General features: G+C 32.5%; 1 protein-coding gene across 1 annotated transcript in view; it reads left to right on the top strand.

The window, feature by feature from the left end:
• The window catches only part of LOC143056074 (G-protein coupled receptor dmsr-1-like), a 47969-nt gene extending 42661 nt beyond the window's left edge, over positions 1-5308 (top strand). The window contains exon 3 of the mRNA XM_076229153.1: positions 3866-5308. Within this exon, the coding sequence (XP_076085268.1) occupies positions 3887-4963 (1077 nt within the window). The 5' untranslated portion in view covers positions 3866-3886 and the 3' untranslated portion in view covers positions 4964-5308. The remainder of the gene's footprint in view (positions 1-3865) is intronic.
• Positions 5309-26849: the final 21541 nt, after the last annotated feature.

Genomic DNA, 26849 nt, shown 5'->3' with positions numbered 1-26849 from the left:
ATCTGAGCGGTCGTCCGTAGGTTTTCACTATATATTTATTCTTTTTTTTTGACTTTCCATAGATATTTCTATTTATAGTTCTGAATGTTTTTAGAGTGGCCGGCTTTAGTTTTAGTTTGATATATTTTATATTAAATTAAATCTTTGATGAATCTTTGATGTCGTTTTATTGATAAAAATCTATATTACATAAAGACAAATATAGGCAATGTATATAAGGGTTTATATTCGAGGACAACGATAATTTACGACAGCTTGAAGGGGTCATTAAACTATTTGCGGCGTAATTTTTCACTGTTCTGTTAACTATGAAAATTATACTTTTTAATGATTTTGAACTAAATTTTAATATTGAACCGACTGCTAGCAACCGGTTGGATATTGAACATCGAATATCGAATAACAAACCGGCAGCTAACTTCACATACATATTTAAAACGTAATGAAATGCTTTTAAAATCAGTACAAGCCGCGAAATTGTCGAAATCCGCTGTTAAATGATATTTAACTAAGATTTTGCGAATTTTGGAACGTTTGAGTCTCATGCAGTTTTTTGGTTTTTAGACATATCTTCAAAATTGGCTGCTGGAAAAAAGTGGCTGCTATCTTGATTGGCCGATAAAAGTGGCTGCCAGCTTGAGTCTGGTATGATTAAGTACGGTTTTGACCAAAAATGTACTGTTCGTTATTGAAATGTGACGGTGTGTTCAGAATTTCACCATAAAGTTGTGATCAAATAGAGATAAAACTGAGTACATATATAAATCAAAAGATACAATATGAGTGCCAATGAGGCAGCTCTCCATCCAAATCATAATTCATTAAAAGTTAACACTTATTGGTTATAGTACCGTCTTCATTACGGAGCGTTGGTTCACACCTAACAGCAAACTATAAAAGGCCCAAAATGACTGTATTAAGAAAACGATAAACCTATATGAACCACACCAATAAACGGCTACCACTGAATAACAAGTTCCGACGTAGAACAGTATGCTAATTATGATTTGGAATTTGTTTAAGAGTTGTGTACAAATGTTTCAGGCCAAGTTATAGATTCATTCTGATTAAAAGAAGAGAGGGCAAGAGGTCACTGATAGTATCTGTTTTTGATCGATTTCATTATACAATTTTACAGAATATTGTTCGTATTCATTTGAAACTGAATGTTACGAAGCAATTTAGGAATAGTCAATGAAAAAGTATTCTTCAGTGGTATATTTTGAAAACAAAGGAAACAATTATGATTCAATTTTTCCAAATATGGTTCGTTTTGGGGCATCATATATTCAAAAACTTGTGGCCCGATTGATCGCGGCGAGTACCAATGAGACAACATAATACATATACACCATAGCTCATACAAATACGGGTTATATAATTCTCATATATTTCATGATGGTATGATACGCAACCCCTAGCGGGAGGGATTGTGCTTGATACGGACTTCTTTTAAACTGAGTGTTACTGTCGGTATTGCTGGGTTTTTTTATCTGCATTGGCTAGAGTTAAAAAAGGAGGGTTGAGATCTCACAAAACATGTTTAACTCCGCCGAATTTTTGTGTCCGTCCAAGGTCAAGAGCCTCTGGCCTTTGTGTTGGTCTTCTATTAATTTTAATTTTAGTTTCTTTTATATATTTTTGATAGATATAGGAAGATGTGGTATGAGTGCCAATGAAACAACTCTCCATCCAATTCACAATTTATAAAAGTAAACCATTATAGGTCAAGGTACGGTCTTTATCACGTAGCTTAGGCTCACAACAAACAGCAAGCTATAAAGGGTCCCCCAAAATCACTAGATAAAAACCATTCAAACCGGAAAACCAACGGCATAATCTATATAAAAAACGAGAAACGAGAAACACTTAAGAAGTTTAGTATGACGTCCATAATCGCTGAACTAGTACATATTTTTGTTTATGGGCCAGATGAAACGCGCTTTTGGATGAGAGATTTTCTTGCTGTATTAAAGAACCAAATGTATCTGAGAAACCAACCTTATAAAACATGCCCGCCTCATAATTATTTTGTACATTAAACGTACAGTTAAACTATACCTTTATTATCGTATCTAAAAAATAGACCAATTCTGAGATATTTAAAATTGACCAATAAACCATGAAAATAAAGTCAAGGTCAGACAAATATATATACATTACAATCATTCCATAAAACAAATAAAGTTTACTTATTCCTTATAGTATCTGAAAAACAGACCAAACAAGAATCAAATAACACGAACCATGAATATAAAATCAAGGTCAGATTAATATTACTGTAAGATAGACAATAACACCATACAAACATCCGTACACCAAATATATCTAGCTAAATGCGTATAGTATCCGAGAAATACACCAAGACACAAAACAATTACTTTGCCGGATCACTTAACCCTGAAAATGAGGTCAAGGTCAGATGACACCTGTCAATTTGACATTTAGACATTAAAATCGTTTCATACAACCAAATATAGAAGAACTATTGCATTTGGTATCTGAGGTTTCGTCTAAACCACGAACATTTAACCTTGTTGAATGATCAATAAAATGAGTTCATGGTCAAGTGAAAACTGTTTTTCTAATTTTGGGTGCACACCATATCATGTATTTAAATTGTGCGGACAATATATTTGAATTGTGCGCACAATATATTATTTTGTGCGTACAATATATTTAAGTTGTGCGCACAATATATTATTTTGTGCACACAATATAATTAAGTTGTGCGCACAATATATTATTTCGTGCGCACAATATATTATTTCGTGCGCATAATATATTATTTTGTGCGCACAATATATTATTTTGTGCACACAATATAATTAAGTTGTGCGCACAATATATTATTTTGTGCACACAATATAATTAAGTTGTGCGCACAATATATTATTTTGTGCGCACAATATATTTTTTTTTCTTTGTCTGTCCCTAGCGGGGCTCCGTATTTCTCTGTTCGAAATGAACAAAAAGTAATTAAAGATAACATGGATGTATAAGAAAGTCCTTGACATTTGTCTTTTTTTAATTGGAAATACCAATACGTTCAAAAAGCAGTTGAACTACAAGGGGTTTGCGGGTGTATTGATCCTCCCTTCTCAAAGGTAAAATTTCTTGTACACCTACATTGTAGTGTTCTGTTCATCCTTTTGGTGTATTGAAATGATAATGAAATTAGTTATGATCATCATATTAAGTTGGTATATCAATATTTCTACTTATCTTACCTCCTATACATTTCTAGGAATATGATTGGTTAAAAGCGTCCGCGTGCAGACCGTGTATATTTCATATTAGGTAAGAAGGGAGGCGGGGCTTATTTCATACACGGTTAGTAGTGATGTTACGTCCCCTTATAAAACCACAACGGTACTAAGATCAAAATTTAAAGATTTCAACAGACGACGAAATTGATGATTAAGATGGAAATAAATACCTAAAACACATTTAAACCTAACAAGTTGTTGTTGTTGACATCTGTTTTTTCTAGGATCAATTGAAGTAGTTTCTTAAGGCTAACAGTATTGAAGATTTGCTCATTTTGATAGGTCACTAGTGTTAATTTCACACGTTAAGATAGTCGGTAAGATAAATTCGTTACATAGTGTACTAGTGACGTAATACGGTATATATGGGGTCAGTAAAGACCATGAATAAATATTTCTTAGTAATTTTGAAATCTATTAATATCATTTTAAGTAAAATATGTTGATAAACGATTATTCAGATATACACCAATGTAACAGCATCCTAGTGTTACAAATAACAAAAACGACATGTATAACGCCTGGTGATCTTGATTGCATACTTAACAAATTTTCCAAATGTAAAATTCAATCATGTTTTCTTTAATTTCTTGTAGAAGACGACTAAGAGAACCAACATGAACAACACAACGTCGAATGTCTCCAACTTGGGGCAATGTGATCAACCAATCAATGACTTGTTCGCGTATGCATGCGTATATTTTACATTGCATGGTTACCTAAGCCTGGCAATTTGCTGTTTCGGAGTTCCTACAAATTTGGTGAATATTATAATACTTACTAGGAAGAGCATGCGCAATCCAATCAATAATATATTAACCGGCATTGCAATCTCAGACGCCATAACTATGATGTCATACATACCATTTGCAATTCATTTTTATATACAACACGGCCTTGAACGAACACCAGCCAAATATACGTTCGAATGGACTTGGTTTCTTGCCTTACATTTTAACTTGAGTGTTACAACACATATGATTTCAATATGGCTTGGAGTGTGTATGTCAATTGTGCGATATATCTACATAAAATCTATGGGAATAGGAAAAATAAACATCGACCAAGCAAAATCAGTAATACTAGTGGTCATGGTTTTTCTTATTTCCATACTGTTTTGTATACCAAATTATTGTATTACAAAAGTACGAATAACTGCAGGATCGGATAATGTATACATGCTTGAAAATTTACGTTTAGGGGAAAAGGATATGCCTTGGATAGAAGCATTAGCTGCTTGGATATTTATTTTGTTGGGGAAAATAGGACCTTGTATACTCATAACAATATCCGGAAGTCTTCTTTTGTACACATTGCACGTTAGCCAAGAACGAACCAAAGCACTGAAAGGAGCAAGAGTTGAAGAACGCATGCGCACTCACCGACGGACAACAATTATGCTGCTGGCTATTATTTGTATGTTTATTGTGGCTGAACTTCCACAGTCAATCTTACTTTTGATTGGCATTTTCAAAGAAAATTTCTTCAAAGAGGAATATGCTTTGTTAGGAGATACGATTGATATTTTAGCACTTATCAATAATGCGACTAACTTTATAATGTATTGTGCTATGAGTAGACAATTTCGTGATATACTCTTTGAAATGACATGCAAATATTTACATAATGGCGAAGATGCATCTTACAGTCACGTTAAAGCAATTCAGACAAAAACGTCACATGTCCATGTTTAAAGTAAGTGGTTCTGTGAATGCAAGATATACTCGCCATTTTCACCAATAGGTACTTTAATTCAACGAGTCAAGATCTAAAAGTGAAGGAATGTTAGATTAACATTTACATATTAATTTGATGATATTTAGATTCTACAACAAACACTGTAATGCGATACTAATATTCAATAGTAAATAATCTATCGTGCCAAAAAAAACAACAATTTGAACACGTGATTATCTTCTACACATTGCGCATAATCAGTTCAAGAAGGCGAGGATGAAAAGTACGTATACACATGGATTTTTTGACTACTGATTACAATTGCTGCAACGTTTTCGTCGATTAAACATACGTTACATAAATTTTGTTGTTTACATTGTTTCGTCTCATTTGCTGCAATGATTTTCATTTTTAGGCCAAATAAAATAGTATGTGTAGTTCCAGTTACATTTATAAAACAGTAATGATACATGTAGGTATGTATGTTTTTTTGCATTGATTCTATGGGAGTACCATTCTGACTCTAACAGTGCTTCAGAAAAGAAATAGACAAAAATAATTTCGGGTAGGCTATCATCAAAACTAAAAAGTAGGGTAGGTATGGTAACTGGAACCACATATATATTTTTATTTTGCCTAAGAAATAAACAGCAGTAAAATTAAAATTATCATATACCAATCTACATAACAAATCTGAGTGAACACTGACAAAATAACAAAATATATAGAATCGAACAATTTACAGACATATAAGACCGTTGGTTTTCCCGTTTGAATGGTTTTACACTAGTAATTTTGGGGCCTTTTATAGCTTGTTGTTCGGTGTGAGCCAAGGTTCCGTGTTGATGGCCGTACCTTGACCTATAATGGTTTACTTTTATAAATTGTTATTTGGATGGAGAGTTGTCCCATTGGAACTTACACCACATCTTCCTATATCCATATAGGACTAGATGCTTACATAATATATTGAAATGTGCTTTGTCGACGCTTTAATTTACAAATGAATAGAATAAGAAGAGCACAGTTGAGTTACACTTTTGATATCCTCGATACCACTTGTAACTTAGTATTGGTTATTTCTTAGACTGTTGAAAATCAAGTCCCAATTTGCATATTAATCTAGCAGTGATGGAACCATGATAAACACAAACCCACTAAAGATAAAATTAAAGCATATTCATAATGAATAATGGTGCAGAACACAATATTCGTTCCTTTTTTCTTGATTTGGTAATTCAAGATATAATGTGCTTGAATATAGTTACCAAAGGTACCAGGATTATAATTAAGTACGCCAGACGTGCGTTTTGTCTTCATAAGACTCATCAGTGACGCTCATTTCAAAATATTTATAAAGCCAAACAAGTATAAAGATGAAGAGAATTGAGGATCCAAAATTTCAAAAAGTAGTGCCAAATACGGCTAATGTAATCTATGTCCTGGTATAAGAAAATCCTTATTTTTTTTCGAAAAAATCAAAGTTTTGTAAACAGGAAATTTATTGATATTCATGTCAACATCGAAGTGTTGACTACTGGGCTGGTGCTTTAAATTCACTAGAAATAAACAATTAAGGGAAACTTACTCCAAACCTCAACCAAAATTTTTCTAGAGATTTCCCAAGTTACAAGACACGCACGAAAGACCTACCGTTACAAACTCAGAATAAGGGTAAGTTCAAAGTAGGATGGTTAGATCGGTATATTTTTTTTCGGCCATGATGTGTCTTTTTTAATTTGCCTGCTTCTTATAAAGACAGGCTCTTATAGATCATCGTTAGCATTGATAAACAATATCAAAGATCTTGCTACATAGTTAAACGGATGTCACATTTCTTGGTGTTTATAATGTCCACCAAATAATATCCTCTAGATATTGCCCTTTTAATCATTGCACTCTCTAATAATTCGTCATGGGACACCCTACAGGTGTAGCTGCTGTGGAATAATAACCATAAATCAAGAAAATATACTGTTTTATAAAGTCAGAGGTTGATATAGTACACAGATGAGGCGGGAATGTAATTGAGAATGGGAACGGGGAATGTGTTATAGAGGCAAAACCCGATCAAAGAGCTGAAACAGCAGAAGGGCACACATGGGTATTCCATGCAGCGAGAGAATTTCACGTCCGGAGCGGGTTTTTGCTAACTCTTCTCTAATAAAGTATACCTAGTTCAGCAAAATGGACGCCACACTCAACTTCTCAAAGTACATATAATATTAAAAGTATGCATCAATATTTCTGATCAGAACTGTATACAATGGCTTGTAAGCTCAGAAATTAATATGTCATGCAAACACCACTGTAGCACTGGTTATTTGTTTTTTGTTTACTTTAAGCAGAACATTTCCTAACCAGCATTTCTAAAACTTCAGGTAAGTATACGAGTTTTAAAAGAAATATAAAGTCCATATCAAACTGTACTTTGACCGATGTGAGCCGAAAAATTAATGTTGTATAATCACATCAGATGTATGTTTCATTTTAATGCTTTATTCTCATTGGCTACCTGCCCATCATATGTTATTCCTTAAGCAATTGCATTACACAATACAACTTATCATTCATGATAACACGAGGTCCCACAATAAAGTGCACAGGTAAATTAAATAAAAACTTGATAAAAATCGTTTTTTCATGATCCTAGCTAAAAAATGTACTTATAAGTATTGAATGCTTCTTTTTGTAACTTTATAGGATTGTAAAAGCGTTGACCGTGCGCACATTTTTAGAATGAAGCGCGGAAGCTTCATACAAAAGTTACTTGGGTCAACGCTTTACACCCCATTGAAGTTACAAAAAGAAGCTTTCAATTCTTAATTAACATTTAAATCTGAACAGAAAGTTTAATTATAAATAAAAAGATATGGTATGACTGTCAACGAGACAGCTCTGTTCATTAAAAGACCAAATAACTCAAGTATAATAAAATGTATAGCAGACAGCTTTATCACAGGCAAACAACTCTGACTGTTTCAATATAAGGACATACAACAAAGATAGGGGACACATTTTACTACATCAAAACAGCACGAGTAACAAACCCTGGATGTGTTCAATGTAACTACTTCTAACTTAAAATACTAAATTTAAAAAATGCAATCATATAACCACGGGTATCATTCGGTTTAACGAGAGAAATGGTCGTGAAAGAATATCTAACGGCGGTCAAGTATTGAGAGACGATCGTGAAAGCTCTGGTAATGGATCGTGAAAGACATTTAATAAAAATTATAGGTCAGAATCTTTGAAAAAATCGCTTAATTTTCAAAACGCGGAACAAATTGGAACAAAAAATATGTCTCTCAAAATGGTTTAACTTCCTCAACATAACTGTGAAACAAGATGGAGAAAATATGCAGTACTTTATGAAAAAAACACAAAAGACGCAATGCATGTCTATGAAATTAATTACAAATAACACGCTTTTTGTACCTATAATGGTCATATTTCAGTTTATCGTGATATATTTGAAATTTAATCTTTGGTGTATCTGATAGTACAGTAGAAATAAGGTATGTACTTCTCTAAAAAGCATTAATTTGTATATGAAAACCTTGAATTTGTCCATCAAACTTGATCGTGAAAGATCAGGCAACGCATTATTTTGATCGTGAAAGATAATGCGTGACCAGACTTATTACTAGTAATCAGAAATCAGTATTTCTTTTACAATATGATAAACCTGCAACTGGTTGATGACTGTAACTATTTTGATAAGGATGAACATTAAAGCTATTTTTTTTTATTCAACACTTTACCTCGAAAGTTAAAAAAACAAGAACTAAAAACGTCTCTAAATAAGTTTGAAAGATTCAGGTCTGAGAATCGGTCAAGTGCAATTCAGGCAGACCGACACTATTTAGCCAATAATATGGATATGCAACTTTCAAACCAAAATGATATCCATCAAACAAAAAATTACAGCAAAACAGCATCTTTTATGAGTAATTTGAGATTGAACGATAACCAACATTTTGTGCATCAGTACTTTCTTAAGTTCTGCATATAGAACGCAGATGTGTATTGATTTAACTATATACTACAGACTATAGAATACCAGAGCGAAAATGCTTTAATGTCTCGTCTGCTTTACTTATGATAGTTAATTTTTGGAACGTCTATAATATCAAGGGTTTTACTAGAAGTGTCAAATGCGCTTAATGCGCTTAATGTTTTTTTGTCCATCTGATGAGTTAAGCCTTTTCAATTGATTTTTATAGTTCGTTCTTATGTTGTACTGTTATACCACTGTCTCTGGTCAGGGGGAGGATTGGGATCCCGCTAGCATATCTAACCCCGCCACACTATTTATGTATGTGCCTGTCCAAAGTCAAGAGCCTGTAATTCAGTGGTTGTCGTTTGTTTATGTGTTACATATTTGTTTTTCGTTCATTTTATTATATACAATTAAGGCCGTTAGTTTTCTCGCTTGAATTGTTTTACATTGTCATATCGGGGCCTTTTATAGCTGACTATGCGGTATGGGCTTTGCTCATTGTTGAAGGCTGTGCGGTGACCTTTAGTTGTTAATGTCTGTGTCATTTTGGTCTCTTGTGGATAGTTGTCTCTTTGGTCTTTGGCAATCATACCACATCTTCTTTTTTTAAATTAGGATTATCAATGGTTCATAAAAAGAGTGCAAGGTCAGATGAACCATGACATACAGATCTCTACAAATATCCCGTAGACCAAATAAATGTGTTCCGATCCTTACAGTGCCTTAGAAACTGATAAATGTAAAAGTTATGCTTGGCCGATTAATTCAAAACATAAGGTCAAAAGTATGCGAACCCTGACCGACAGCCAGACATAGACATTCTTACTATCATTCAATATATCAAATATAATTGACGTCATCATGGTCATATATGAAACATGCAGACAGACATGTACACCATACACGAAATACCATGGCACTATAGCATACAGGTATATATCCAAAAGGCTAGACAACATAAAACGAGCATTGCCGAATGATGCATGATAATGAGTTCGATGTTATTTGAAACCTTGCAGAAGTCGAAAATGTTCACCTCACATCATAACAACAGACAGTTATCCTAAAGCTTAACGAATCCGCGATACGGACTTGACCACAAAAATGAATCTTCATCCATGAAATAAGGCAAATTCGGGGTCAGGTGAATCCTGTCTGACGGACATGTAATTTATAGGATCCAATATACAAAATGTGGGTATCCTATAACTCGTGATAAGTGAGTTCTTCACATGACAACAAAAAGCTTCATCCTACAGTCATCCAACTACTTTACATTCCATTTTCTGAAAATATTAGTACTTTGAAAAAATTAAACCTATTGAGGATGTTAACCTATGTAGCTTTTCTCAATACCAATAACAAATATTAATTATGATATAATTGAAGAATAATTTGAACGTCTTCGTAGCATCAGATCTTTCACGATCCTTTTCACGATCTTCAAAAATGCGGTACGTGATCTTTCACGATCCGAAAAATCATCTTTTGTGTAAATAGTTCTTTATTTACCAAGTTTCAGCTTATGTTTATACAAAATAACTATGAGAACCATTTGATTAATTCAAATAGAATGCCCTTATTCGTATTAAAGTAATTTTTCTAGTCGAATTTGTGAAAAAATCATGTTTGTTTACATTTTTTATGTCATTGAAATGTCGAGAAGCAATCTGCCTTTTGTTGTTTTGTAATAACTATGTACTTTAAAAACTGGATATTCTCACATACTGATCATAATGTTGAACCATTTTGACAAACAGTTTTATTTTGTCGTAAATTTGTCTGTGTAATCAATCAAATTAGAATATGTATTGACCTTTCATATGACTTCTCGATTAAATGTCTTTCACGATCCGTTACCAGAACTTTCACGATCGTCTCTCAATACTTGACCGCCGTTAGATATTCTTTCACGATCATTTCTCTCGTTAAACCGAATTACACCCGTGATAACTACTACTAACTGAAGTATAAATAATTGTACATACACGTTCGTATGTTTAACTACTATTATATATACTATTAACTATATGTACATTATATTTGCACGTTCAACTATTGTTTTTACACTTCATGGTTCAATTACGGTATCTTACATCTTACACATTCCAAGTCTTCGGAAGATCATTAAAGAAAAATGCAAAGTACTACAAAACGATTCAGAATGCAATCAAATGTTAAACAAATACATATAATGGCATACAAGCGTAACTAAAAAATTAAACAATTCTGTTGAAGTAATCTTAGATTGAGATGATAAGATACAACAACAGTGCAAACTCGAGGTCATGAACATCATTTATAATAAAATACAATCCTTGAAGTGACAGGCCGTAATAGTAAAACCATTGTCAATAAATCATTGATAAAAATATTAGTAGAATAAACTACATGCCTAAATCTAGCAAAATGAAAAGTATGAAAATTTTGTATACTAGTCAGATATTAATCAATTAATTTTGTCTTCAAATATGTAACATACTGTGAAAGTACTTTTATTCGTGGGGTACCAATTTTCGTGGTTTTCTTGGGTGACTTTATCCATGAATTTTAGTGTCTAACGAAATAAAACAACCATTGTCCAAATCAAGACATGGAAAGATCACAATGAAGGTTTGACTACTGATATGATATATATTGAATAACCTCGAATCTGACAATACTTTAATAACAGTCACAGAACTACTAGTTTAAACCATTCAAACGGGAACACCAACGGTCTTATCTAAATCAAAACGAGAAACGAGAAACACATACATGTATGAACTACATCAACAGACGACAACCACTGTACATGCATCAGATTAACTTCATTTTGGCGAAACACCTCTTCAATTGATTCAGTTCTTATATATACTTCACTTTCAAATATTAAGTTTTCAGCGTTCTGTAGGTGAATGCTTTACTTGAAATTCAGTATTTTACAATGTACTGTTTTTTTTTCGAGAGCAACATTGGTGTATGGCCAAAAATGGAAAAATCCATCATGCAGCTGACAGCGTGGCACTCTCTTTACACGTTCCATTCTGATTGGACGTACCTGTGTTCTTTTACTTTGATCAAAGTTGATTATCGTACGATAACTTAAAAATGCATAAATAACAAATACGGAAAAATGATATCCGTTGTTACAAAAAAAAACCTTTTCCTTTTATTTGCTATTTAAAAACTTTAAAAACAGAGGTTGATTTAGAGCCCCTAATGGAGCTACGTATATGATAAATGCATATACTTTTTACAAGCATCAGTCCAAACGTTGTTTAAGGGAGCAACCATTTAACTTCAAAAGTTGTTTTATTGAAGTGAAAAAAAAATCGCGCTTAGCGCTTAAAAGGGAGGAAATCTGGGCACAGATTTTTTTCCAATCAAACTGGAGTTCAGAATATTTTTATGTACCATTATTGAAGCCCCTCGTAGAAGTATCCAAGTAAAATAATAAAAAAAAGTGTCACCTTAGTGACAATATTTATATATCAGATTCCAAAATAAGATTATTTATCGCTGATATAAACTATTCAAAATATTTTTTTAATTTTCAAAATGCCAACGCCTACAATTGGATAGATGGGGGCATAATGTACAGCGGCAACTTTTACAGAAATATGTAGCCTGGAAATAATGTTTATGGTTTACGTTTATAATGAATATGATGAATGTGTTCAGCTTTTACAAAACCAGAACGATAAATTGAATATTAGCGTTTCTTATTTTTTTTTTTTAAACTTAATTTGATTCGAACGTCTTTGATTAGTCTTTTGTAGACGAAACGCGCATCAGGCGCAAATACAAAATTTACACCCGGGTAACTATCTATGAAGAGTTTATGTAGATACCTTATAAAAATTTCCTGACTCCAGGCTACCAATAATTGATCTTACTCTTAATTTCGGCGTAAAAAGATATCAAAACCTCCCACATTCCAGATTAGCACAACGTTCATTGGGACACCATGAATTCAGATTTCCTACCGTACCAATACTTAGAACTGAAATCATTGATACAAGGCAATATACAATCGTCATGCAAACGATAAAAAAATGAGAACAAAACGTTAAAGTTACGACCGAAGCGCTTTTCTGGATCAGGAACGCTCAAAGCTGAATATCTAAGGCGAACAATTAATAAAGAAAGGAAAGTGTTGTTGATTAAAATGTTAAAGATGATCGTTAAAGATTTATTCATCTACCGACATGATTGCAGAAAGTAAGAAATCGTAGAGCAAAACAAAAAAAGTTGAAATCAAATGAGATAATACAACGTGTATTGAACCATTTTATTGCTTAAAGTCCAGCAGAAAACACATATATACTCAACCTTACCATACTATTTGACCTACTGCGAGTTGGTAAGTTTTTACTGTTACTCCTAAAAATTATCAGAGCCGTGTGTTTTGTTTCAAAATGAATTCTCTTCTTTTGAGAAATATTTATTTTGTCATCCTATTTTTCACCTCATAGAACTGTCCGTACCTGTGGTTTTATTTTATACATTAACTTTTATGTATCAGCATGTTTTCATTTCATTCTGTTTCGATTCGTTTCGCTTTTATTTCGTTTCGCAGTTGACAGGTACCCCTCTTTTTGCCCCGTTTCTATTTTTGATATTTTAATCAAAAGTTTAGAAAATCAAACATTCAAAAAGTGAAATAATCAAAATTGCACGTTAGGTTTAGTATTTTTAAAGTTTGATCAAATTTCTAAACTATCAAATTTAAAAACGATATTTAGAATTTTAATATTTTAATTTTGGTTAAAATTTCAAAATTTCAAAACTTTTACATAATTTGAAATTTTGATATTTTAAACTTTGATCAAAATTCCAAAAATCTAAAATTTCAAAACGTTTTCTATAATATTAAACGAGAAGACCTCATTTTGTGTGTCGCTTCTCTTCCTTCCACAATAAATCAAGCATCATGCCTCTGTGTCCTATAGGTAACATGCATAGTCGCATTTGTCATCCATTCTTACGATTATTCAGATTGAGTTATTTTGGGAGAAAAACGACAAAAAAGGAGTCCGGATATGATTCCGTCATCAGATTGACTTTTAGTCATAGATAAGACTTCCGGTTTGAAACATGCACAAATACAACCAATCGTATGATAGATAACAAAAATGAAAAATAAATAAGCCAATCAGAGCGTTCTCCATATCATGGTGTTTAGATCGCAAGGCCCACAACTAGTATACCTCCTTATAGAGGACAATTATTCTTTGAGTTTATCTACATGTAAACTACGATTAATCTACTTTAATATATAGTCTAAGAGACTCTCTGTTTTCTTTGAGATGTTTACTATTTAAGGGGTCATTCCAGTTGCATATATATTAAAGTAAGTAAAACATGTGACACAAGTACAACCAATCGTATGATAGATAACAAAAATGAAAAATAAATAAGCCATTCAGAGCGTTCTCCATATCATGGTGTTTAGATCACAAGAATCACAACTATTATACCTCATTAGAGAGGACAATTATATGATTTTTAAACTTTTAACCATAAAGAATGACTTTAACTCTGCCAGGTCAAACCTGCCGGTCCCAAGCCCGGATAAAAGAGGAGGGAAGTTATAGATTATAAAAGCGCAAATGTCCTATGTAAAAAGCGCATATGTCCATTTTTAAAAAGCGCAAATGTCCTATGTTTTGAAGCGCAAGTGTCCACAAAAAAGGCGCAAATGTCCTATGAAAAAGCGCAAACGTCCCGTGCCGTGTAAGATCGTGTTTAGTTGTTTTAAGATTTTAAATATTTTGAATAAAAACGGGCGACACTTTATCTGTTTTTATCAGAGGTTACTTCCCCTTTATGAATAAAATCTCTTTATCTTGGATGATATTCTTTTGTGGTCTTTTAATATGACTATATCTATTTCATTAAATAAAGTAGGCAAACTTTAAAAACAATTCATTTATTTCCGATAGAATCTTTAACATTTCATTGGTTATATGAGAAAAGATTAATTGTTGTAACCGGAAAATGTTTCATAAAAACTTTGCAGTCATGCTTTCTGACATACAGTAGTCCTGTGTGTATGCATTCCGCCTCTAAAGATATAATGATCAGTATTAAATATATCTCAAAGATGTTCTTAGACATTTTTTGTTTCTAATGTACAGTAATAGTTCTTATCTATTTTTGGTCAAGAAACGTATATTTAAGTTTATAATTTACTTTATATTTTAAAATTTTACACAGATGACAGATGCTTGGTGAAAGTTATTTACATTTTAATAAACGGATTATTTAAGCAGTCAACCGAAACGGATGACCATAAACTAACTAAATAATTACCCATTTGTGGACGTATGATGAATGAAGTTCCATGTTTTATCTTTTATATAAAATGTATAAGGTTAAACCGGGGTAAATTATTACATTTACAAATAAAACATTATTTTTTTTTTAAATAAATGCAACAACAATATAGGCATATTTTAAAAATGTAATTGACAGTTTATATTGACCATTATATACATGTAAAGACCGATGTCGATAACTCCCTTTAATTTTTTTTATCGTCATTTTTTTTAGCACGAACTAAATACAGTAAATCATATCATAGAAAAAATATCAAACCACGTTAGTTTAGACACGATTGATAAAATCTAATGTACGGTTTATATTTCAGTTTCGTATCAGATTGTTTTAGGCACCAGTGTTACTACTAATTTTGAAAAACAATGAGACGCTTACTTGCTATTTCGGAATTGACCAAAAAGCTATAAAATAACGTAGCGAAATGAGCGTACTTATAGATTAGACTTTTGTTTTCCATTTTAATTGTTTTACACTAGTCATTTTAGGGACCGTTATAGCTTGCTGTTCGATGAGGACCAAAGCTCCGTGTTGTGGCCGTACTTTTATTTTGACCTCTAATTAAATTATACCATGTGCCTTGATGGAGAGTTGTTTCATTGGCACACATCCCACATCTTCTTATTTATATTAACCGGGAACAGTTTATAACATTTTCATTCAGATAAAAAAAAAATAAAAATTCAGTAAATCAAATGAATTTGTAGCATATTGTTACATTCAAAAGTATTTAATTTTGATTGATAGTATACATTATTTGTATTGCATTGGTCCACACATAATGTCCAGTGTCAAATATTACACATCGATGACCACTAAGATTATTTACTTTATAGAAACTCATTTCCTTGGATGGTAGTACACGATTGTATTTTGTCCTTTAAAGTTAGTCTGTCTGTTTAATAATTCACAGTTTAAGGAGAATTCTTCGTCATTTGCAAATACATGTAGATAAAAAAAAAAAAAAAAAAAAAAAGTATATGAAAATTTGCTTACGATTGAATTCAGACAGAGAGAAATATGTTTTATTTTATTTCAGATTATTTAGTACAGATATAAAAATATTCTTAATCTTTTACAATCTACAAATATAATTTGATAGTGTTTTTTTTTTATGCACATGATAGATGAAACCTGTATGATCTAACTTTTTCAGAGGTCTGTGACATATTGAAAACAGTACATTCCGGAAAACACAAGTCGCTATATAAAATGCTTGTAAAATTCCGTTACATATGGTACGCTCATATTTAAATACTTTCCTGTTTATTAAATAAGAAAGTAAAAAAAAAACAGTTATTGAAATTCACCTGAAAAAGATTAAACGAATAGTTTAACTTCTTTTTCAAATATCGAATACACAAATAAATCTCTAATTTATCCCCGCTTGCAATTTGTTTTTACTGACAGGTGTTTGCTGATATTCGATTGGACATCAGTATCAATGTAGGCGTTACGTAACAACCTATCATATTTATCCAATCAGCTGTCTTGTATGCGATGACATACGGTCCACCTAGTTTAGTTTTTTTTATAATGAATTGTAAATTGATTGCAATAAAAATTATCCAATACACTATAAAACAAACAATATCCTACCCAAAAATGACTTACAAGACGCTATATTATACTTAATAACTATTTACAAATTAAGACAGCGTAAAAATAAAATAATAACATTAATAACAATTACTATTTAACGGTAGAGCTCTGATTAACGGGGACTATTATGCTACATTGTATTAGTATGATAGTCCCATCAATTTAACAAATTGAAGGACGGTTGTGCTATTGTGGGCCAGGGACTTGCCGGTACGTCTAAAAACCAACCAAGGCCGCTTTGGTGCACTAAGCTCTCGAGTGGAGAGGGCTTACATAGGCTATGCCTGTTGCCCAATCCAATTCAATTTATTTGAATAAAATATTGTTTAAACTAAACTAAACTAAGCTCTCGAACCTACACTAAGACATTAATGGAACACTATAGCGAACTTTCTAGACTAATGAAAAGTCCATGTGTGTCAGATAAAAATAGCCAACGCTTATATTTAAGAATAAACAAGTCATGAAAAGAAATATTACTATATATTGTACGAACATTTTGACTAATTGACTAGCTTTGATACAGCGGAATCAATGCTTAGTGCACCAAAGCGGCCTAGGTGGTTTTTAGACGTACCGGCAAGTCCCTGGCCCACAATAGCACAACCGTCCTTTTGATGATCAAACATCGAGTGTAGCAAAGATAAAAAAAAAAAGATTTTAATAATGCTAAAATTATATATTTTCAAATTAAAGGGCAAAGCGTACGCAATGTCGCCCGGAATCCGACACTGACTGACTAACAAATTACGACAAATTTAAACAATTAACAACTTTGTAAAAAAAATAATAGAAAAAACGTCTTTTGTTCTCCTTAAACTAGGAATATTATGATACTTTGTAAACATAATGTATCTTAAATCAGTGTTTTAAAGTCATATCAGATAAAACAAAAAAAAAAAAACAAAAAAAAAAACAACGTATTTTAGAATCACGAAATAATCAAATTGGATTTAGATTAGATTTGTGATCATTGGAATTTATTAAGACTTTTTAAAATATATATTTCTTTATAGGAACTGTCTTAGATCGAAAGTAATAAAGTTCATATATAAGTATGTGGTACAGCTCACACCGATTAATATATAAGAGGGTGGTAAAGGGTTATTTTCGTGCAACGTGATCGGCGTTTTTTATTTCACGTTCAACGTGTTTTTACCTTTTTATTTGACGTTCAGTCGTGCAAGACGGGTGCCTCGTTCAACGTGTTCTGCTTATTTAATTGTACGTGCATCGTGATTTTCAAAGTCTTATTTTGCGTGCTCGGTATTTTTCAAATAAAATTCAAACACTTGGCAGGGATCGTCAAGAAATACTTTTTTAAAAGCCGTAAACCAATTATGTCATAAATGTGTATACTAAATCGGGAATATCAAGTAAAACAAAGAGTTAATATATACAAGAAGACAGTGACTCAGTCACCAAAGGTTCAAATAAAAGTATTTATTTTTCGTGCAACGTTCATTACAGAAATTATTTCACGTTCAACGTGAAATTATGTCTTATTTCACGTTTTTTTCGTGCAAGCACCCTCCCCCCCCCTTTACCACCCTCAGCTTATAGAATTGATCTATACTCATGCAACTAACCCTTTCAATTATGAATTCTTATAAGCTGATTTTAAAGCACATAATATAGGAGATATGGGATATACTTCAATTTAATGGCAACCAAACGACAAAAACACCATAGGTAAATCAAGACCGCATGTTTAGTCTTCAACAAGAAACAGGTGTCTACACGAAATGCCAAGGTCTAAATCGTCATGAATTTGTATAATACAATATTCAAAAAACAACAATATGAAAGTCTAAATAATATAAATATTCATTATTTACACATATTCTACATTTTCTATATCGTTAGAGACACGTATAGAAAGCCCATTTTCCGTTCACATAAATTTTTTGACGGTTTTCCTTTTTTATTTATAACCTACAAAAATTGCCCAGACTAGACAGCATGAAAGACTAAAACACTTTTTTAAGGGGCAGAATCAATTTGCGCCAATTGCAGTTATGAAAAGGTATTAATTGCGCCACTCTCTATTATTTTAATGGTATTAATTGCGCCAATAAATTAAATGAAATTGCGCCACATTTACCTGTAAATATGTTTTACCTACATCATACCTGTACATGTTTTACCTATATCATACATGTACTATTATATATATTGTTAACCTTTCCACTTAACTCACCAAAAAATAAATTGTTAAGTAATAGAATATTTTTTCACGAGTCAGGATGTCTTATATACCATTCAGTAACATAGAGTCTGATAGAGGAAAACCGGTCATCATTGTTGAAGAACACAAATCCGTCAGGCATTTGTAAAGAAAACTGGAGAAATAAGGTGGAGATGTACAGTTAAGTCGTGTTGTGCTAGGTTATTCACAGATGAATCGTGCACAATTATTTTGAATGGAGAATTAGATCATATTCATAAAACAATATCCAGAAATTAGAACGTCAAATTTTGAGAACTGCGTGCAAAAGAGCGACCCTCAAACTGCCGGTCCCAAGACCGTATAAAGGAGGATCGAGGGCATTCAATCATTTAGTTTTTATATATAAATAAAAATGAATAAAATTGGCGCAATTAGATGATTATTTTATTGGCGCAAATGATACCTATAGTTTTGAAAATTAGGTGGCGCAAAAGAAGTATTGGCGCAATTAAGTTGTGGCGCAAATGAGTTACTTTTTGGCGCAAAAAGATATCGCCCTTTTTAAGTCAGTGTACACACGGTATTTTTTTACAAACAGATAATTTCGTCGCCCAAGGATATCAATTTGACATTAAAAGTCCCTCAAAAGCTTTACAATACCCGGCCGTGTCATTTCCGTTTATTGTAGATGGAACGGCTTATTCTCATTTCGCCTTAGCTGTCAAAATTATTATATAAAATTAATCCCATTTCGCCTTAGTACAAATTTTCAGAATGTCATATGAAGTATTCTTTCAATGCTCAGATTAACGAAGAATTGTTTCTATGCAAAGAACAGAGTATTGAATAACCCGATATAAAGCCATTACTATATGATTGATGATGACACGGAGATTTCGGGTATTCGTCCGCAAGACAGCAACGAAACGACAGTTTTAACACAAAGGCAATTACCTTTAAGACAAACTTACTAGTGTAAAGCTAACCGTCGGTGCTAGTATTTACGAGGGCAGCAACTTTCGTAAAGACAGTTAAAAAAATTTAGGGATCCTTGAATTTTGTGCTCGTAAAAACGGGGAAGATTTAGAGGGGTTCAAACTTATATTGGGGTCACTAAAATTTCATCGTTTTTCACAAAATTGATTTTATGATATTGTACCTTTTTTATGATGTAAAAATATTTTAAATCGATTATTTATTTCTCTATAGGAAACAACAACGTATAATCATCAAGTGGGACAATTTATAGCCGATTATACGTCATGTATTCTTCTCATTGTTGAAGGCATTACGGTTGTCTTTCATTACTTACATCCATGCACTTCATTTGAACTTGAGTTGAAAGTTGCCCCATTGGCAATCATACCACATCTCTTTATTTTGTATACATGTACAAACATCTTTCTGAAAGATCGTTATTCCATTATAAGATATTTACTGTAGATTACTAAGTAATATTTTCATGTTCACTATTTGACCGGCACAGAACATGCATGAAGCTATATCATCCATCATATTCCATCAAAACTGCTCAAGACATTTTTAATTCTTTTCTGACAATGTTAACAAAATCTATAAGTATTGATTTAGTAATTTTTGGGCCCTTTATAGCTTGTTGTTCGGTGCGAGCCAAGGCTCCGTGTTGAAGGCTGTACATTAGCCTAAAATGGTTTACTTTTATTAATTGTTATTTGGATGGAGAGTTGTCTCATTGGCACTCACACCACATCTTCCTATACCTATATTCTATGCATCTTAAGGGCGTTAGCCTGAATGTGTGCGTCTTTCTTACACCAAAATAATGCAGAACGACAAATGGAATTATTAAGGACAGGGGATTTCAATACTAACGGATTCCCTGTTTAGTACATTTAGGAGATCTTTCAGCAATTTGATAATATGCTATTGAAATGCAGGGTATCCAATTTATTTATCGACAACTTTGTGTAAAAAAAAGGTAAATTATTTTGCGAGAAAGCAAAGACACTTTTCCTTGCATAATTTAATCTTAAATAATTGAAAATTATTATAATTTATGGGTATTTTTTTAACATTTTACACCACAGCCAAATTCTGTACGGTGTGTAGAAATACCGCAAAGGACTTCTTAGTGCACTGAAGGACTATACAAATCCTTGGTGCACTAAGAACAAAGTTTGTGCACTAAGGACATTACAACGATGTTATGAGACCACACACATGGATATGAGAAGATTTAAGGATACAACTCATAAATATAAAATTGGGTATCAATATATATCATAATTTTGAAGTTGACTTACTTTTTTATCAGCGCGTGCCATGTGGCAGGCACGTGACCGAAGGCTTATTGCAAATTCCCAAGCATCAATGTTCAATCAACCTTATCCAATAAACAATTGTCCTTTGATCGTTACTAATTGATAAGTTTATAATAGTTGTAGAATAAACTTAATGGTTTAGCGTAGTTTATTTTCAACTTGATGAAGGAATAATTTAAAACGTGATTTAGACTGTGTTTATCTGTTTTAAGGGAAATTGTAAGATTACTTTTTTCTAAAGAAGCAAATTTTGATTTATTATAATTTGAGGAAAAAATTACTTCCGATATTTCATTTCCTTCTTAACAACACAGGAGTATACATTTGTACATACTTTCATAAGACATTGAAAGACATTAAGATGGGAAAATGTGGCATCCGTGGGGATCTTAAAAACCCTATTCGACATCATTACTATATTGTGTGGGAACGGAACTGTACGGTTTCTACATTTTCGACATTCGAAAATATAACAAGTTGCAAGATGGAAAGTTTTCCAATGATAAACGCAAATGATACTACATGTATATATAATGTTCTGGAAGCTTTAGTAATCAAAACATTCTATATGTATATATGAAACAATCAAATAACAAACGACGTATGCATACAAACATTTTTCGTCGAATGGAGCCTGAGCTTTTAATAAATCGATCAGAACTGTCACACAACATCGATAAAAATGTCAATAATCATTGAAATACAAATCGTTGAGTCCAGAATTTCCAAAAGTACAATTTCTGTTATATAGTCTTACCTGTCTGAAAGTTAAAAAGCCATTGCACCAGTAGAGATTCACAAATAATATTTTTTTCAATATCGGATAAATTAATTGACTGTACAATCGATTGCGAGTTTACTGTACTATCACTTGGGCCTTTCCTGTACAATCGCTTGTTCAATTTATCAAAGCTCATTTTCAATAAAAAAAAATAAGGAGATGTGATAAAGATATATATATATATATATACAAAAAAAACAATATGACAGACATGAACCAACGGCAACCACTGAACTACAAGCAACTGACCTGGGACAGGCACATAAAGAAGGTGACGTGATAAACATGCATGTGTGTGTACGCTCAACATCCTAAATTGAAGTGGATGTAAGCAATTATAGGCAACAATACGGTCTTCAATAACGAGAAAAACCCATCCATATAGTCGACCGATCATTAAAAGGACCCGACATGAAAATGTGATTTTTTAATTCTTCTTTAACCAGAGTGAATGTATATCAGCTTACAGAACTTGAAAACCAAAAAATTCAGTTATAAATAAAAATACGGATAAACAGGTTTGTTTTAAGCTATCTTATGATCATAAACAAGCTTCTGTCCTAGTTTATTAGAAATCCAGGATAGTTAAGAAAGTTATTAAAGTTTCAAAAACTTTAACCACAGAGTGAATATTTGTCGTTTGTGGATCGCTATGTTTCGCTTTTGCAACACAAGTTGGAAGGCTCAACAAAAATGTAATAAACTATTATACTTTGCGAAACGTGTGTATCTTCTATGTCAGTATGTGTTGGTTAACAAACTCTATACATTTTTTACTATAATTCATAAGTTAAAATGTATTTATAAAACATTACTAGAGAACTTAAAAAAGTGAACTTACGGAACAAGCAAACGAAATTAAAAGAAACAAAAATAGAAGAAAATACACTGTTACATAGAAGTAAAAACTATAACAGACAACAAAATATATACGGCAGTAATAACTAAACCATAAAAAAAACCAAGAACAACATGAAATAACATTATTCTTTATACTTTTTGTCTATTATTATCAATTCTTTATATTCAAGCACCTTATTATTCCCTATTATTTGTTTTTTTGTTCCATTTTCTCTATTATTCATATTTATAGCCGATCATTCTCTGTTCTGTAAAACCCCATCGACAACCATTTCTTTCCGACGGTATGTTATTCATATATAGTTTTAACACTCTCACTTTACGGCCTAAGAGCAGTTTCAGAAGCTTAGTTCAAACGGAGACACGGTTCCCTGATGCGGCCTAAAGAGGATAACGAAATTAACTATATAAATGATCTTACATAAAAAATATTTGTATTTTGCGTTGATCGTTCCTGATGAAGTAAAATCCAGAAACGTGATTTGGACGTATGAAATTTATAAGATGTTGTTGTCACTCTTTTGTTAGTGTTACGTTTGAAATTTGCAATTCCTTTTTTCAAATAATAAGTAGATAAATAAATAAATTAACACCAGAAAATAAAAAAATAAATAAAATCAGAAACAGTTATTAGCGAATAATTTATTTCCCCAACAAAACAAGCTAACAAAACTGTAGATAATGTATATTTTATTAATTCTCTAATCCCTTAATAAAAGACCAACAGAAATAAATTGTCAACGAATGATTTTATGTTTAATAAATACAAATAATATACGTTTTTTATTCTAGCATTTATAATACAATGTATCATCCACATGAAGGGGCGTAACTCCTAATATCATTCTGACACACTAAAAGGATCTTAACCCGATCTGAAAGTTTTGAACGTTACTTTTTATGATTGGTCTAAATTTGTCCAAAACAGTCTTAACAGACTTGATTTAACGCTAGACCCTTCCATCTTGATTAACTTGACATGACTTAACGGACTAAACACAACATATCTGAACAGTGTCTTAAAATATGAAAAGTCTTAACGTTTTTCTCTAGCGTTAAATTAAGTCGATCAAGACTTGATCAGACCAAAATGACCGTTTCAGACTTTAACCTGGCTACTAGTGGATGCACAGACTAGAAAACATAATGCCCATAAATGGGGCATACAAATTTATTGTTGAAAGGGAAAATAGTGATTTGGCAAAAATGAAAGTAAGGTAGAGATTAGAGGAAGGACCTTTTTGGGGGCGTCGGGATCGGGTGTTTTTAAGCTCCTGATTTTTGGATTGATCCTTACGTGATCCGGGATAATATTTTTCGATTTCGGGATTTCGGGTTATAAAGTTTCTTTCAATTCTGCATCTCGGGATTTCATGGTTTTAAGCCCGGGATTTCGGGATCATGGCCCCTCCGACCACCCCTCAAATTAGTCTTAGTCGGTCTTAGTCATTTATACAAGATTCATATCCTACCATTGGCATGTTAATAAGGCTTTCAAAAGAAAAAGCACTGATGGATTGTCCTAGAAGCATATTTTATTAGACTAATAATGGTCTATATAAAAGCAGTTACATTTATTTCATGTTTGAAACGGTGCAAATTTTTAATTTGATTTGACTTTTACCAAAAAAAGCATTGTAGCAAAGGAGGAAAATAATTGTGGTCTAATGCCAGAAACACGAAATAATTGAATTTAACAAAAAGGAAACAAATATCGGACTTTGGTAAATGAGAGAGAGCTTTTCATACCTTCTATTAAATTCTCCATACATGATATCTTTGACTTAGAATCATCCTACAAAAGTTACAAGCTGTATATGCCCGCGATTTCGCGGGTGTGTTCTAGTAAAACTTTGAATCGATAAGTGTTACACGGACCCATCTCATACTTTCGATTAGACCTGCTGAGTTATTTTTTTTCAATACATTGCCAGTCAGGAATTTTTTTTTTCAAACTACCACAGAACCAACCATTTATTTTTGTGATTATCAAGGCTCAGTTATTTCTTTTCAAAATCATCCTCCCCCCCCCCCTAATATCAAACGGTTGTCCCTTAAGAGAGTCATCTAAAAGATTGAAATAGTGTCACACTGCCTTAAATGCGGCGATCACACAGTGCCGATTATGGATCCCGTTTCAGCTCGGAAAGCGCGAAAACACGAAAAGTTAAAAAGTCGAATTACTATTTATATCGTATTTGTTCGCAATAGATTCCTACGAATCAAGAATGGTCCGGAGAGGTCTGACAGGCATCTCTGCAGTTAGGTTTGTCCCTTAACATTCGGGGAAACTCTGCCAATTTTGCAAATTTGGTATATAATCGTGACTATATCGTGACAGGTTCTGATGTATCGGATTTAATTTGTAACAATATTCTGTGTTTTCTGGACGTTGTCCTCTGGAAAGTGCAAGATCTGGAAAAAATTGTCATTGCTCTTTTTTTTTGGCCAATTGAGTCCAGACTGCATCTAGATCTTGCCAAATGCGAACCGTCTTCGCCGAAACCGTTCCGAAATAGTGCCGGGAACGGGATAATCGGGACAAATTCAGTTGTGAAAACAGATGAATGTGGACGTTTCCTGAACAATATCTGATTTTTGTCGTGATTTAAAAAAAGTTTTTACAAAATTTAATGAAAGTTCAAATTTCCAGCTACAGTTCACAAGATCAGACTTTTGACAAATTTTAATCAGTAATGGACATTTAAGGACTGCAGCAGGGGTTGTTAATGTTTGATACCAGCTTAAAAGCTGCTTACAGTTTTTATACGCCCGTCAAAATTTTGACGGGACGTATTATACACAAATGTCCGGTGTCCGTCCGTCTGTCCTTCCGTCTGTCCGTCCGTCCGTCTGTCTGCCCGGCGTAGACATGTCGCACCGTAACTTGAGAACGACTTATCCAAATTTCATGAAACTTAATATAGTTGTTTCTTTTGATGGTCAAATGATTTGTATACTTTTTGGTGAAAATATTATTAATACTTTTTGAGTTACGGCACTTTGTAACTAAAACAGGGGGGTGTATTTCACATGTCGCACCGTATCTCAAAAACGATTCTTGATTATGGCTTAAAACTTTAAACACTTCCTTATTTATATTAATCTTAATATCTGTATACTTTTTGGTGATGATTCAAAGTTTCATTTTTGAGTTATTGAGTATTTTGTAAAAAGGGGGAGGGGTTTTTTACATGTCGCGCCATATCTCAAAAACGATTTATGATTATTGCTTAAAACTTTACACATGTCTTTGTTATATTAATCTTAAGATCTGAATACTTTTTGGTGATGATTCAAAATTTCATTTTTGAGTAATTGAGTATTTTGTAAAAAAGAGGGAGGGTTTTTTTACATGTTGTGCCGTATCTCAAAAACAATTTATGATTATTGCTTAAAACTTTACCCACTTCTTAGTTATATTAATCTTAAGATCTGTATACTTTTTGGTTTTTGATTCAAAATTTTATTTTAGTGATATTTGGGTTTTTGTAATGAAAAAAACAGAGTGGGGGTTTCACATGTCCCGCCGTGTCTCAAAAAGAATACTATATGGTTATTGGTTAAAACTTTCTCAGAAACTATTATGATTATTGCATAAAACTTCCACACAAGACGTCGGACAAAACAATAGTAAATTACACAAGTAGTTTGCACTCGTGGTACACAAATGTAGTATACTGCAGTTAAATATACGATCTTCATGTACATTATGTTATACCTTATATATACATGTACATGCTGAAATAATTAAATTCAAAAATTGTATTACAGCACTAATACATTGCTTGAAGAGTTAAATATAATATAATATGTGACTATCTTACGGCGGTAAGTAACAATACACACACTACAGATATCT

This window comes from Mytilus galloprovincialis, chromosome 13 (genome assembly GCF_965363235.1).
Source record: "Mytilus galloprovincialis chromosome 13, xbMytGall1.hap1.1, whole genome shotgun sequence".
Taxonomy (NCBI): Eukaryota; Metazoa; Mollusca; class Bivalvia; order Mytilida; family Mytilidae; genus Mytilus; species Mytilus galloprovincialis.
Note: the sequence above shows the minus strand (reverse complement) of the source record. Positions and strands in the feature narration are given on the sequence as shown.